Raw genomic sequence first — 16,342 nt, 5'->3', positions numbered from 1 at the left:
CTGATACCCACATTACCTCAGTACCTCTGTAAGTTAATGTATCAAATTAGATCAGCCACCAGCGCACTTCTTAGCAACTGAATTGACAATTAACGCCTTTTATCGTGATGCTCTTTTCTGTTACATGCAATGCAAAAGGTGACAAGAGCATGAAAGATAAAAGACTGCCATCACCACGGTTCAAAGAAAAAACAGGCAGCATTCTTGTGCCAATCTTCCAAACAACGGTGTACCTAAGTCACCAAACAAACGTGTTGGGTTATTCTACAATTATCACTACCAACGCCATTGTTTGGAAGCCTGGCACATCAATGCCTCTCATGCTCCTTTGAACTGTGATGATGGCAGCCTGTTACCTGACACCCATGTGCACCTTCTTAAAATAAAAGGGTGCTAAATTACTATTAATTGTTGCATCACTTTCCTTTTTAGCAAATTGGTAGCATATAAAAGGACTCATGTGATAATTATTAATACTGGATCACCCTCCATGAGAACACTAGACAGGAATGTCAAACAATGGGTCTTTTAATCATAACGGTCTAAGCTACATGTACATTCAAATTTGTTCAGACCAGAGTAGCATCAAACTATGTCTCGTTGTCAACTTGTTTGCAACACAAACTGTAACTTTCATGGAATAAACCTAGATATACATGATGAAGGGTGATATAATTTTGTAAAGGAACACCAATCACTAGACTAACTGCTTTGTTTTGTAGTTGAATAAGTAGTGATTGTGGATTATCATCGTAATACTGTTTTCTTCAGTTGATTTATGGCCCAAGTGCAGAGCAAGCAGGCCATAAATCAAAGGGAAAAAACGAGGATCCACAATGTTACCATATAGACGGAGAAATCAAGGTGAGTAAGATGTTTGTTATATCCCTGTGGTAATCAGCCATGCGGGAAAGGAAACTACCAGTGGTTGAAGTCAAGCAGAACGTTCAATTGCCACAAAGATTGCCATGTCAAAACCCGAAATAAAACAAAATCCTGGCTGTTTTACATAGTTGCTTGCAAGATTCAAACAGTTTTACAAGTTTATGCAACAGAAATGACATGAAAAACTTGCCAGAAAATGCTTTATCAAAATTTCAAATTTTGTGAGCCGTACTGTAGAATATGGCCTGCTAATTTAGCCAATCACAGTGCACGTACTATCTCAGTGCTTTACATTAGTCATACACGTAACGTATACTCTTACTGACTTTGTCACGAACATGGTCCATTGGTCACGTCAGGATAGGTTGCTGTCAATGTAAATGTGTAAATTAGACACTAAATCCTTTCACTAAACAATAACCAGCTAGTGATTGCAGTGGTGATAAATTAAAACTTACTTTCTGTCTTTCTTTACGATAGATAGTTACAAACAAGGATAACGATGAAAGTCATTAGTTCGTGACACTAGTGTCAAAGGTTCACTTTTCCAATCCAACCAGCTTCAGGCTAACCTCCCACAGCTTCTTTGCAGCAGCATCATCTTGTGCTCCCTTCGATTCTTCAACAATGTGACAATCCCTTAAGTACTTGCCACTGACGCCTTCCATCTCCTCAGAGACAGCACAGTAAATAGTTGTCTGGGCACCTTGCTCTGACGTCTTAAACACATACCAGCGCAAAGGATAGAAGAGAGCACTGGATAATATGGAATGTCGTTGTAACTCTGTGGTGACGGCCCCTGGGTGCAGAGAATTTGCAGTGACATGAGTGCCTTCAAGGCGTTTGCTAAGTTCCCGAGTAAATAGTACGTTTGCCAGTTTGCTATCAAAATACGCGCCCCAGCTGCTGTAACTCTTCTCGTGATGGATATCATCGAATTTTATCTTTCCAGTTCCCATTCTGTGAGCTGAAGAAGACACGTTAATTATTCGACTCGGCTGCGAATGCTTCAACCGCTCAAGGAGTAACGAGGTGAGGAGGAAATGGCCGAGATGATTCACACCAAACTGCATTTCAAATCCATCCTCTGTCTTCTGGTACGGACAAGCCATAACTCCAGCGTTGTTTATCAAGATGTCAAGGCGAGGTTCGCTCTCCAGAATCTTGCTCGCAAACGTACGGACCGATTCCAAAGAGGCCAAGTCTAGCTTTTCAAGAAAAACGTTTCTGTTTCCACTGCGATCCTGAATTTCTTTCAGTGCTTCTTTGCCCTTTTCGAGGTTTCTACAACCAATGATTACCCTCGCTCCGCGTGCAGCTAAATCCAATGCCGTTTCTTTGCCGATGCCTGTGTTTGCCCGGTGATGACAACCGTTTTACCTTTGAGGCTTTTTTGGCTCTGGCATCTTGGTCCTTGGAAGTACCTTTTACCGGCATACAGTGCTACAATTGCAGCGGCACCGATCGCAACTTGAGCAGCCATACCCACTACTGTTTCAGTGTTTGCTGTGTCATGCAGCGATGGCTCGGCCTCAGGCTCCCCGGTACAAATAACAAAAACATATGTAACGAGTATCCAAATCCTAGTATTGGACTGGAACTAGCTTGCAATGGAGGCTAATGCGGGGGAATATGCATTTGAAAAGATTTCCCCGCATTAGCCTCCATATTGCAAGCTAGTTCCAGTCCAATACTAAGAATACGAATATGGTCTATTGTAGATATAAATTAAAAGTTAGTATGTTATTCATCCTGTTTATTGATCCTGTTATCCATCCTGTTTATTATGATTATTATAATCCTGTTATCCATCCGGTTTATTGCGAAATCTCGCAACTGTATCATGTAAACGAGGAACGACCACTCGTTCCGGTGGGAAATCGGCCTCCCGGTGGGCTGGAACGGGTAGTACATGCGTACTTCTCCTGATAGACGCCATATTTGCAATTTGGATTCAAGCTTGTTATTTTATCGATATGTGTTTTTAGCCGGAAACAAGACGCCAATTAAACGTTCACGTGGGATGCACTGATCAAAGCAAGCAACAAGCAGCGGTTGTAAATAAAAGTTTTAGAGTCTGTCACAAAATTCCTTGGAACAGTACACGAATATACAGACCTGAACCTTTCGCGGCTCGCTCTCCCCTAACAATGTTGCTTACACGCGAGTTTCTCAGACTGAGCCTATTTGGGAAACAACATTGTGGGAGGGCGAATTATTGCAAAGTGTTTCAACAATTTCGTCCACGGCTGTAGTTGTTATTGATATTACGGCTGTTGTATCAGCTCAAACCTCTTCTTTCATTTTCATAGTTCCGACCAGTTGGAAGTCAGTGAACAGTATGATCTGTCGAACAGACGAATAAGTTGCAGAGGGTGTTATTAAATGTTTACGTATTGTGGAAAAACGGACAACAGTAAAAGCACCATCAGCAGAACGACTGCAAATGTAATACTGGGGTACGAGAGTACAACCAAAAATTGAACGATTTGATTTGACTACAGTTGATATTTGCATTTGTCAAGGGAAAGATAAGTACGGTAGTATAAAGAGGCACTTTTTCAAGGGAGAAAATTTTCCGGTTTTTTTTTTACTTCAAGTAAAGGTTAAGGTCACACCCGTCGATCGCAAAAAAGGTATGTAAAAAGATCAAATATTTCTGGAGATATTGATAAATACGTTTTCGCCGGAAGTAGAAGTTCATTTTGATTGGCAGCATATGTAGACTATCGCAGCGCTTTTCGCGGGAAACCGTGCATCAAATAATGTCTTCGTTCGCAAACGTTCGAGGTATTTGTATATAAAAGCATCGTATTTTACTTTTTGTGGCATTAAATCGTATTTTCAGAAAGTATTCATTAAGCAATGATGAACCACAAGCCACTTGAATATCCGAAGTCTGGCGCTAGCAATAGGAAAAATAGGCACACACTTGCGTACATGCGTCTACTTTGTATACATATTAAGGCAACGTACTTTGTACCCTAACTCATTTCTCAGCCGCTAAGCAACAGGGAAAAGAGTCCGTCTTGAACTGGCTTACCCAACAGTTTGATTAACGATGATTAGGGCAGTAATTGACACCAGGAAATGATGCTATTGTAATCACATATCACGGTGATATCTTTTCTTAAGGTTTTTAGATACTCCTTGATGTGAGATTGTGAATAAAAGTAAAATTGTATTATCTTTGTGACATTGTTGGATACGACTCCCGCGGTCGGAGAATTCAGCAAACGAGCCTGGGTAAGAAGATAATGTTAATTGGTTACAATAATACTTACATTATACAATATGTAATCCACATGACCTTTCAGTATCTTTGTAAAATTTAAAGTATGTGTGCAGTCTGTTTTGTACACGTCTCACCCACAATGTTGAAATGTTAAAGGGCCACCGACAACCAGTGTCCTTTGCGCGCCTTTGTTGTTGTTATCATCCGGGCAATCGTCTGAACTCATGGTTTTCAACATCATCCCGTGAAGAAGAACTTCTGCGAATTCGCTGTTCGATTTGTTTTTTAATCCAAACGCCTTCCTCCTTTCGTTCCATAATCTTATAAGGTTGAAGTAGTGAGCCAAATAACATGGCGCTTTTCCTTCCTCGGCGGACTACTTTTCTTCACAGTTTTCATTTCGCTTTTAACACGAACACAACACTCAAGTAACGCCAAAAATACAATATTTAAACATTAAGGAAAATATTAACAAAGTTTGAAGCTACTGGGCATCCAAAACACGACGATGTGAGGCGATGGAATTTGACTTTTCAAGAAATACTTGTTTCTGTATTACAGAAAATGGCGCCGATAGCTTGCACGCCCGCAAAGACTTGTGGTTGTCGGTGGCCCTTTAAATGAACAAAAGAATTCAAAATCCGACGTTCAATATTCTATTCATTGCATTAAATTATCTTAGTCTTTCCTTTGTCTTCCCCTCACCTGGGGTGAATAGTCTTCACTAGATTAGTGACAAAGGGGTTTTCATGAGGAGGAGAGAATTGGCCAAAGGGGATAGCACCATAATATTCTTTGTATGTCCACCCAAATTTTGAGTATAAGCATTGTTTTTGTTTTCTCTTGGGAACATTGTAAGTCCCAAGACAAGTTAAATTGCTCCATATATCATGTTCATGGGTCTGTTCGCTGCACTGAGTAGCGCCACGTACGACCAAAATAGAAGTTGTGGGGAGGAGTGGTAATTTTCGAATTTTGGAAACCTTTGGGCAAGATATGTTTTTTTTTTCTGTATAATCCGCAGCAACTTGAAGTTCGCCGATTTGACAGAGAGTTATTGAGATTTTATAGCACTGACACCCAAAGAAAGAGCAGAAATGTTTGGAAATAGTTAAGCCGCTGAAAATATGTCAAAAACGGATAATTTTTCTACTCTTACTTGAATTAACTGTTACTGCTAAAAGATTGAAATAGAATTTTTCATAGACCTCACTCATTTCAACGATCTCGTTATAGCTGCCTGATTTCAGATCCCAAATGACCAAGAGAATGCAAAGAATGAACTATGTAATTCAGTACCTTTCGTGGGAAAACCAAACGAGAAAACAACTGTCAGGAGCTTAAGTATAAAAATAGCCCATGCAAAGAGACCCATGGAGGGATGTCAGTGGTGTCGCCCGCCAACCCGCCAACCGTCACCCGTGGAAAAGTGCTGCCGGTGTACAATTGCAGTCAAGGACACAGCCACACATTGTTTACCAGCATACTTACGCTCCATTGAAAAGTATCTTGCATTAGCTTGACTAAACTCTGCACTTTTGTTGGATCAACTATACCGAACAAAGTGGGTCCAGGATTCTCCCCAACATCATTAGCCATTCTTAACAACAAAGCCACGTATACAATACAGCCCAATAAGTATACAGCTCGAGTAAGTAAAACTATCATCGGCCCTGTATTCCAGATAAGACCGTCAAACTTTACAGCAGCTTTTGTTTTTACAAAATTGTTGTGGATACCAATACGAACACGGTATTGTTCGATCGTTACTGAACTCCCATGATTGTTAGAACTAAATCATTAGCGTTGTTTGTTATTTTGTTGGTTGTTACCTCAACAGCATGAGGCAACTGCAGTTTGTTTCGCCTCAACGGGCGAGTTTGTTTTAATGAGTACAACGGCTTCGTTTAACAGTAGTTTAACAAGCACAATGGCTTTGTTTAGCTTTTTCAGAAGGACAACAACTTCGTATATTTTAAATTGTGTTAAACACAATGAGAATCTGATCGAGATTAAACGGTGATCAGCCACGGGCACCCAACGAGCATATTAAGCCAAAGCCTTTGAGAGACATTTCTAGCCTCCTTGCATGTAATGTATAAAGACTGTCTAAATAGATATTCTTATCACCTAGAAGACTTTGATCTGTTCGGAAATCTTAGCTGAAAATTTAAGTGTCCGAAATTTTAGGCAATGATATCTTCATTTCAGAAATTGCTGGCTGAAAGTGGCCTTCTAAGGACTTCTAAGAACTTCTCAGCAAACCATTTGCTCATCGGAAACTGGTAGGACCGTGCCATACTGGTGAGCAAATTGGGTAATGGGACATTTAAAACAAAGCAACTGAATTGAAATTTTCTTTGTTTTAGATGTCCCAGAGCGCAATTTGCTCACCAGTATGGCCAGTTTTTGTGCTAGGGGACCGCCAGTTGCAAAAGGCCCATTACACCCCTTACGCTTTGTAAATAGCCAACTGGTCGCCTCTTGCCAATTGGGGTTCAAGTTTGAATTATTTCTTTCATATTATTAAAAGTGGGGTGCCTGTGAACTACTGTAGCTTGATAGCAAAGTGCACTTCCACTCTAAAAAAAGCATTCGCATTATTACGTACATTTACACGCTTTGTTCTGATTGGTCAATTTATCTCACCGAGTTAATGGTTTTAGATGCGCTCCGTTTCTGAGAAAGAATATTAAGGTTAGGGTTAGGGTTAGGGTTAGGGTTATGCTAAATACCGATTTATTTATCGCTTTATTGGAGGCATCACTCTTCTTTAACTTGCCGAAGACAGATAGATATGAACCTGAGGAAATGACGCAGTTTGTTTTTTAGACTTTTGATGGGACGGCTTAAATAACATAATACAAAAGTCAATGCGTGTACAAAACACTTAACACTTAAGGTTAGGGTCAGAAAAAGGTAAAACGATCTAAAATCACTCGGTTATCTCTATCCCTGGACAACCCCCTCGCCATTTGACAAAGAGTCGTTAATTAAGTTCCATTATTATATAGCTTGTGTTTGTAGCCGATATAAAGCGCGCTCTGATTGGCTAATTTGACTGAATTGTAGGGCATTATTCTCCCGTAATGCCCACGGGCCGATTACGGGCTTGCAAATAGCAAAAGGTAATTAAAAAGCCATATAATAAACCACTTACTAACCGAGCTACAGTCCCGGACAAAATTGTTGAAACACTTTACAATACTTTGCCCTCCTACAATGTTGTTTGGACAATTGGGCTCAGAAACTGAGGTTAAAACAACATTGTGAGGGGAGAGTGAGCGGCAAAAGCTTCAGATCTGTATAGTCGTGGACTGTTCCAACGAATTTTGTCACAGACTGTAGCTCGAGCCGTACTGGGGAATATTGGCCCTCGGTCGTTTTTGTACGGACCTCGCTGCGCTCGGTCCATACTGCCACGACCGCGGGCCGATATGCCCCAGTACGCCCCTCGCGCTCGGTTAGTAAGAGGTTAATAATCTAACGGGACATTTTCATAAGGCGTTTACAATAACAGAAAAAATTTATCGAGGCCAATCTGAGGTAAGGGCAGAGAAAGCCAAAATTAGACATTACATGCAGATAAGACGCTTCCTAGTGGTGTTATCGCAATCATGAGAAAACCCGCGCTATTTGCCTCGAATGTAAATCGTAGAATAGTCATGGCGTCTTTCGACTCACACCACCTGTAAATCATTGTTTCTATTTTTTCCCTTTAACTTCTGTAGAAGGAAACACAACAAAATCTTTTCGAGAATCTCTACGTTCAGATCTAAACCTATCCCCATATGTCCGTAAAACTCAGGTATTCGAATTATTTCGTTGGTTTTTTTTTTTTCAAGGCTGTCAGAGATGTCTTAGCGACAAGTCACTCAGCCTATGTGGAGTGTTAGGGGATAATTACCATGTGACCCACCGGAAATTCAAATTGAAGTCATGTGAGTGGGGGGCGTGCAATAAAATCTCGCAGAATTTCAGTCCTTGTTTTGTCTAACGCGAACTGCTCAGAAGATAGATTGGAGAGAATCATTGAACTGACAATTTGTCATGCAGCTACCACTGACTTTGTTTGTACTTTGTTCAAGTCTTGTTGTCAACACTGAAGGAGCTATATTGAGGCATCAATATCTTGGACCAGCTCAGCCGTGTTCACCCGCCATCTGCAAGCTTCCGAGCTGCTGGTGCAGTGGCACAGATATCCCAGGAAACCTTCCGAAGGATAAGGTGCCACAGATAATTATGCTCTCCTTCGACGCTGCTATAAATAATCAGGTATGTTTAATGATCTGTTTTCGTCACGATTGTTCACCTTGAAAATCTCGACTTCTTGTGCTTCCAGCACTTTTAAAAACGCCTGAAGACGTGACATTCAAAATCTGCTGGTGTCTCAACAAGAAATGATTAAAGGTTTTATCAATTTCCAATGCAGCTTGAAGCTTGGAGACTGTAAGGAATTTTTAAACTGATTATGGTGATAATATAATTGGTCAGCATTTGGATTGACAATTACTCTCAGCGTGCCTCCGTGCCACAGTTACTTTGAGTGACATGCAGTAGTTGCGAACATTTCGTGAGTGACTGAAACCACATTACTGTCACTTTGTTGTAAATAATCGCTTAAAAAAGATTTCACTGATTATCTCCCTGATGCTGGCCCTGAATTTGGTCGTTTTGCAGAAAATAAAAACCCAAATCATGACATTTTATTGGCCGGTGTCACATGTGTCTTGACGTGCCGGAGAGGTCAACACGGCCGTTTCTTCCGAGCAGAGTCGAGTTTTCTGATTTTCTCAGCATTCCGTTCCGTTGAGAATCAAGGATAAAGTTCTTTGCCCAAATAAGCTGGGAGTCCCTATGCCTGTAATCATTGGCAACGGTGAACCACTTTCGTTGTAAATCCCTGAGGTTGGGCAAAAGGCTGCAACTGCCTGACAAGTAATGAATGGCGGTCTCTGGGTTCCGAAATTTGCACAGTAGTTGTTAGCGTGTGACTATTTTTGTAGACGCCTTTCGACCCTAACATTAATGACCGCCAAAATTGCCTTAAAACGAGTTCCGAGTAGTTTGAGACACAATTAGTTTCCTTTTTAACTCAGTTGAGATTGTCTGGGAAAGTGGCACGCGATTTTAACCTTAAGCCAGTCATTATACGTAGTCATGCAAAACCAAAGCAATTGCAAAAACCGTTCGACACCAACTGTAACATAACCCTATTGGCTTGTTAATCTCCAGGTTGATGGCTATTACAATGAGCTATTCTCGGACGGAATGCTTAAAAATCCAAACAACTGCAGTGCCACCGCCACCTTTTTCGTATCTCACGAGTATACACAGTATGAAATGGCACAGGCCCTATACCACAAAAGACATGACATTGCCGACCACTCAATCTCGCATAGGAGCCCCTCTACTTGGTGGAAAAATGCGAACTACAGTGAGCTAACGGACGAAATAGCGGGACAAAAAGAAATCTTGCGCAAGTGGGGTCAGGTCAATGAAAACGATGTCGTAGGGTTTCGGGCTCCTTTTTTGCAAATTGGAGGAAACACAATGTATCAAGTTCTATACGATAACAAGTTTTTGTACGATTCATCTATGCCGACTTGGGACTTCATTGATCCGCCCATGTGGCCATATACTCTAGAATATCGCTCAAAACAAGAATGTGTCATTCCACCTTGTCCAACCAGTAAGTCAGTATACCTATCTCCTCATGGATTTCTGGATTTTGCACGAATAGTAGTACACTGAATAAGAAGCTACTTTGAAAGCAAATTATTGGACCTGCTTCTCCTTAACAATGTTGAAGCAGGGGCAGATCTAAGGGGTAGGTGTAAGGGGTGCGCACCCCCCCCCCCCTTCCCCGCGATGACCTGCGGCTTTCCAATGTAACTAGTATTCTGCCAAAGAAAATCACCAATCAGCTAGCAGCTAGGCCACTGCACCCCCTCCTAAGTGAAATCCTGGATCCGCCCTTGAGAGGGCAATGGAAATTATTTTAGGTGCATGCGGTGGTGGGTGTGTAACAGGGATGTGACAATTGTCTGAGGCTTTAGGGTTAACCTTTAGGGTTTACCTAACCTTTTCGTAGAAGTGTCCTATTTTTATTTATTTTTTATTTATTTATTTATTTTTTGCCACAGAAAGAAGAAATTAAAATACAAATATGAACAATCAAAAAAGAGAAGATGGAAAGAAAAATTATTGAATTACATTGGTGGCGAGGAGGCCTAAAAGAAACTACTAAGCTTATGTAAATTAGGCCTCCCCAAGTAAAAGCATCTATCTATTGTTGACATGCAAGTTGGCAACGGAGAATACAATTGTTACAAACATTTAGTTATTTAACGTGTTGAAATATAAAGTAATGAACGGAAATTAAAAACGGTTTAAACTTACAAGTTGGTAATGAAGCATACAATTACAAACACTTAGTCATTTAATTAAGGTGTTGAAATATGTAAACAGTTGTGAAAGTAAAATTACAGGGTGAAAACAATTTGACACAGGAAGAACAAAATACTTAATTTTCAGAATAGTTGTTAAAAAAGAATGACTTAAGTGCTTTCTTGAAGGAAGCTGTTGAGGAAGAATTCATTATATCAATGTCAAGAGAATTGTAAAATTTAGGTCCCTGATAGAAAACAGAAAATTGTTTAATGTTAGTCCGACAGAAAGGCAGACGAAATGCATGAGAGTTTCTCGAATAATATGTGTGAATTTGACTGTTTAGAGTGAATTTGCTAGCTAACTTGGGAGGAAGAGTTCGAATTTGATAGGAGAACATGAATTGACCAAGTTGTAACAGGTTAAGATCATGGAATTTTAGGATTCCAAGTTTCTTAAATATAGGGTCAGAATGAGCATTAAAATGAGATTTATCTATGATTCTCACCACTCTTTTCTGCAATTTTACCAGACGAACAAGGTTAGTTTTATAGGTGGACGCCCAAACTATATTACTGTAAAAGAAGTAAGGATAAACAAGTGAAAAGTACAATACACGTAAAGAGTATGAAGATAAATAAAAACTTGATTTCTGTATCATTCCAATTGATTTCGACACTTTGTTAGCCACATGAGAGATCTCAGACTTCCAGGTTACGTTTTCATCGATGATCACACCCAAGAAAACTGTTTCTTTAACTTGATCAATTTGTTGTTTATTTATCAAAATTTGAAAATTATAACTTCTACGTTTTTGGTTTGGTTTGAACACTATGAACTTGGTCTTTTTAAGATTCAGTGAAAGCTTATTAACCCTAAACCATACTGACAACTTATTTAACTCGATATTCAGCTGATTAACCAAATAATCAGGATCTTTACCAGACAGAAAAACGTTGGTATCGTCCGCGAATAAAATCAGTTGTAGTGCCGTAGATGCATTGACTATATCATTAATGTAAAGAAGAAAAAATAAAGGCCCTAGAATAGAGCCCTGAGGAACCCCACAGGATATATTAAAGCGAGAAGAAACATGACCGTTGAAATCTACAAATTGTAATCTGTTAGAAAAATAGCTTTTTACCCATTTTAAGGCCAGTCCACGTATACCATAGTGTTCAAGTTTGTCAAATAAAATATTATGATTAACTGTATCGAATGCTTTTGAGAGATCAAGGAAAATACCAACAGCTATATCACCACGATCTAAAGCAGAGGAAATCTTATCATACAAATCAATCAAGGCAAGTGTAGGGGAGTGATTTTTCCTAAAGCCATATTGCTCATCACAAAGGACATTTAAATTAGTTAGATAATCATTTAAACGGTTATAAATTATTCTCTCAAGAAATTTGGAAAAACTAGGTAGAACTGAAACAGGTCTATAGTTAGTGAACAACGACTGGTCATCAGCTTTGAATAAAGGTATTACCCGTGCTATCTTCATTTGATCTGGTACAATGCCATGAGCAATTGACAAGTTAATAATGTGAGCCAAAGGTTCAGAGATTAATTGGATAGATTCCTTTATGAGGGACATTGGAATGTTATCATAACCCGCAGCTTTGTTGGATGCAAATGATTGAGCAATAACAATAATTTCTTCTTTTGTTGCCGGATTGAAAAAGATAGATTCTGCAAAAGATCCTGAAAGAAAGTCTTTATGAGAAAAAGGATGAGATTGTATTTCTTTTGCAAGGTTAGGACCAATACTGGAGAAATACTTACAAAATTTATTCGCGATGATAACTGGATCAGATATTTCTTGACCATCAGATGTGAATATTGAGTTTACTTTAGGCTTTGATTTCTTCCGATTCAAGATGTCATTAAGAATTTTCCAAGTAGCATGGGTATTTGCTTTCGCATATTCTAATTTCTTCTCATAATATAATCGTCTAGCCGATCTCAAAATGTGATTTAATTTGTTTTTGAAAGACTTATAGAGTAGATTGTTATTCTGTGTCGGTTTATGAAGGAATTGTTTATAAAGTTTGTTTTTCCTTTTAATCGACTTGAGAAGAGCTTTAGTCAACCACGGTTTTTTAATAGATCTCTTCTTCGGAATCAATTTCCTAACAGGAAAACAGTCATTGTATATTTTGGTAATTTTATTAAGAAAACTGGTGTATGCAGTATGTGGATCATTGTAACCTGCGAGTGAAGACCACTCAACACCCTCAAGTTTTTCAACAAACTTGGACCGATTAATTGGGTTCTTATCTCGGACAAAAATGGGATCTTGTCTAGAATGATGTCCTAGAGTGTTGTCCGAATGAATAGAAAAAACAGGAAGATGATCTGAGATGTCAGTAAACAATAAACCACTTCTCGAACGAACAAAGAAATTGTTCACAAAAATATTATCTATTAAAGTAGCCGTGTGAGGGGTGATACGTGTGGGACGTGTAATCAAAGGGAGTAACATATTAGAATACATTTCATCAAGAAATTGGCCCGTAGAATGATGGTGTTGGTAGTTCATTAAATTAATGTTGAAATCGCCCAATAAAAAACATATCTTATTTTCCCTAGAGATTTTGCCTAACGATTCATTGATTTTGGTCAAGAATTCGTCAACACCTTGGTTGGGTGGTCGGTAAACAATGCCAACAATTATGTTTTTAACCCCTGGTCTTAACACCTCAATAAACAATGATTCAGCGATGTCAACATCACTGAAACAAAAATCTTCTCGCTCTTTAAACTCAATATCATTAGAAACATATAGTCCTACACCGCCGCCAGGTCTACTTTGCCTATATTTGTGGACAAACCTAAAGCCATCAATATCAACCGAGTGAAAAGAATCGCTCAGCCAGGTCTCAGAAATACCGACGATAGAAAAATTAATCTCTAAAGATGATAATAAATTAGTCAGGTTATTTATATTACGCTGGAGACTACGAATATTCAAATGGAGTAGAGAAAAATCGGCATCTGAATATTGTTCACGTTTAAGCATTTCGTTAAATTGATTTTCTATAAAGTAATCGCAAGGTGTCTCTCTTGCATTGAAATGAATGTCAGGGTCAAGACTGTCAGTCTGAGTCAGAGAAGCGTTTAAGTTCGTGAGAATAGGATTGTAATAAAGGCTAGAAAACCTCTCGGAGTTGAAGTGAACAGGACCGTTCTGAAGTTCATAAAGAGCAAGTGAAAAGCTAGAATCATCGAGGTGATTAAAAGGGAGTATATCCGTAAATGTAGTTTCAAACATGCTACGTGTGTAAATTAACAAAGAAAAAAAAAATATATATATATAATAATAATAATAATAACAGTAAATAAACTTATCTGAAGTAAGAGGGTTTATCTTTCACAATTAATTTGTCCAAGACAAAGTACGCAATTTTCCCTTTTCTTTTGGCTTCCTCCCATTGTGGTCGCTGTTCATCTCTCTTCTCAAGGGTTTCCTGAGCAAGATCTTCCTTGATGTAGATCCCAGCCGGTTTAATTCTCCTCGAACTTTTGATGATCAATTCCTTCTGCTTCCAGTCTCGAAGCCGGCAAACAATTGTACGAGGACGTCTCCTAGTACCAGTAACAATCTTACCAACACGATGGGCACGTTCAATGCTCGGCTCGAATTCCAAACTAAGTTTATCTTTGAGGACTTCTTTTACTTTTTCCTCTGTAACGTCCCACGATTCGTTCTCCGCCTCCAATATCCCATCAATTCGGATGTTATTCCTTCGACTTTGATTCTCTAAATACTCTAGTTTGTCCATGTGGTAATCGATGGAGTCATAAATGTCTTCGATATCGGCCTCGACGTTCGCAAGTTTGGTTGCATATGGCTTCAGATCGTCAATATCTCTTTGGGAGAATTCAAGACTCTCCTTAAGATCTTTTGCATCTACTTGACAAATATTTAAACCTGCCTTTAGTTCAGCCACAGTTCCAATCACTGCATCTAATCGAGAATTAACATTTTCTAGGAGAGACTGTAAAAGGGATTTAAACATTCTTTCCTGAACTTGAAGCATCTCTCTCAACATGGCGGTCGTCACAAATTCTCCGTGCGGATTCATTTCAGCTCCAGCGCCGACAGATGTCTTCGAATTTCGGGTTTCAGGCATGACGTTGGCAAAGGCAAAATTTGTTTTTAAGACATGTTTCGACCAAGAGTTAAAATTGCATGGATCTATGGACTCCTAAATTCTCTTTCTTTGGGAATATTTGAAGGGACCTAACTGATCATGGCGAGCTTCTTATCGCTTTCTCGCTATCCTTTTTCTGAAGGTGTCGCTGCCCCACACGAAGCGGAGCCCGTCCACTCCCTCCAATATGCACTCAGCGAAAATAAGCTCAAGACTCGGGACCAACCAGCATAACACGGCGGGGGGACGTCCATCTTGAGCAATTTGATAATGCGCATGGGCGACTATAAACAAGACAGAATTTCTTACGTTAATCGTATTTCATTTATTTTTCTTCTTTGCTTCAAGATTCCTTTCCAGGTTTATGGGAAGTTCCCATGATCGATTACATCGATTCTAAAGGATACCCTTGTAATATGATAGACGAGTGCACTGCACCAGCTGATGAACAGGATGCGTATAATTTGCTGAACACGAATTTTGAAAGGCATTACAAATCCAACAGGGCACCATTTCCTATGTTTATGCACGCATCCTGGTTCAAAGACTACTCCTTCACTTTGAAAGGTATGTTGCACCCTAAATAAAGGATTCGAATGCACACTCAAATATGTCGCACAGTTCAAAATGAACGTAAACGTTTTTCTGGGTTTTTGGTCTCAAAAACTGTTCAGCACATCAGTGAAAATAATGTTTGCTGATTTATCATTTGCAGTGGAACAATTTAGTACGGTAAAAAGGGGTGCTTTTGTCTAGTGACGTAGTGGATTTCAAAAGCATCAAAGTTTGAACGATCGCGCCAAACGGTACAAACGACTGATTAATGAAATTAAAATACGTAAATCAACATAATTTGTCAGTAACGACAAGTAATTATATTCGCAGCTGTCAAAAAGTTTCTTCTCGAGAAGCTTTCCTATGGGGACGTGTGGATGGTTGGCGTAAGGCACGCGATTGAGTGGATCAAAACACCGACCAGCTTAGATGACATCGAAAACTTCTCGCCCTGGAAATGTGACACCCCGTCTCCACCTCCAGCTTGTAAAGTCCCAAACGTCTGCGGGTTCCCTGATGATCCGCATTACTTGTGGACTTGCACTAAACCATGTCCTCCCCATTATCCTTGGGTTGGAAACCCGGATGGAAATTAAGCGTGTATTGACATCTAAGGACAGTCTGCGTTTCCCCTCATCAGTTATTTCACACATTTCAATTTCATTTTTTTTTTTATTTCATGAAACAGAAATAGCTTAGTGTGAGAAAGAATCTTCAAAACTATTTCCTGATTGTGCTTTGTTGTAAAACTGAATTTGACAACTGAGTTGATAGGAAGAGGGATTGTACTATGTGCTCTTTCAATTTATTACCTCAAATTATGTACAAGATTCATTTTTTAGAATCATGCCTGGGTTAATTGACCATCTCAAGTACGTATGAGTCAGCCTCGCGATCGGTCAACGCCAAGACTTTCATGATCAAGCATAGTCCTTCTCAGGAAGTGGACATAGTCGTCAGCTGAGTTGTGGCCGCTGTTGACATAGTGAGTCTTTGGCTTTGGTTCCTGCCTATAGCTTCATGATACATGTAGTGGCAAAACGTTTTGCAGGAATCTTACGCTAAAAGCATTTCTTCCACTTTGCCTCAATGAATCTTTAAAATTTTTTTATCTTAT

The 16,342-nt window shown here is 39.4% G+C and overlaps 1 protein-coding gene and 1 pseudogene across 1 annotated transcript in view; one reads left to right on the top strand and one right to left on the bottom strand.

Moving 5' to 3' along the window:
- Positions 1-512: 512 nt before the first annotated feature.
- LOC138023952 (retinol dehydrogenase 13 pseudogene) lies at positions 513-2,383 on the bottom strand (annotated as a pseudogene).
- A 5,674-nt stretch (positions 2,384-8,057) lies between these two features.
- Positions 8,058-16,342, top strand: part of LOC138023950 (chitin deacetylase 7-like) — an 8,697-nt gene continuing 412 nt past the window's right edge. Inside the window, exons 1-4 of the mRNA XM_068871032.1 lie at positions 8,058-8,395; positions 9,356-9,812; positions 15,019-15,237; positions 15,556-16,342. The exon at positions 15,556-16,342 is cut by the window's right edge and continues 412 nt beyond it. Coding sequence (XP_068727133.1) covers positions 8,171-8,395; positions 9,356-9,812; positions 15,019-15,237; positions 15,556-15,821 — 1,167 coding nt within the window. The 5' untranslated portion in view covers positions 8,058-8,170 and the 3' untranslated portion in view covers positions 15,822-16,342. The remainder of the gene's footprint in view (positions 8,396-9,355; positions 9,813-15,018; positions 15,238-15,555) is intronic.

This window comes from Montipora capricornis, chromosome 11 (genome assembly GCF_036669925.1).
Source record: "Montipora capricornis isolate CH-2021 chromosome 11, ASM3666992v2, whole genome shotgun sequence".
Lineage (NCBI taxonomy): Eukaryota > Metazoa > Cnidaria > Anthozoa > Scleractinia > Acroporidae > Montipora > Montipora capricornis.
The sequence above is the reverse complement of the archived record's forward strand: the minus strand, read 5'-3'. Positions and strand labels throughout refer to the sequence as shown.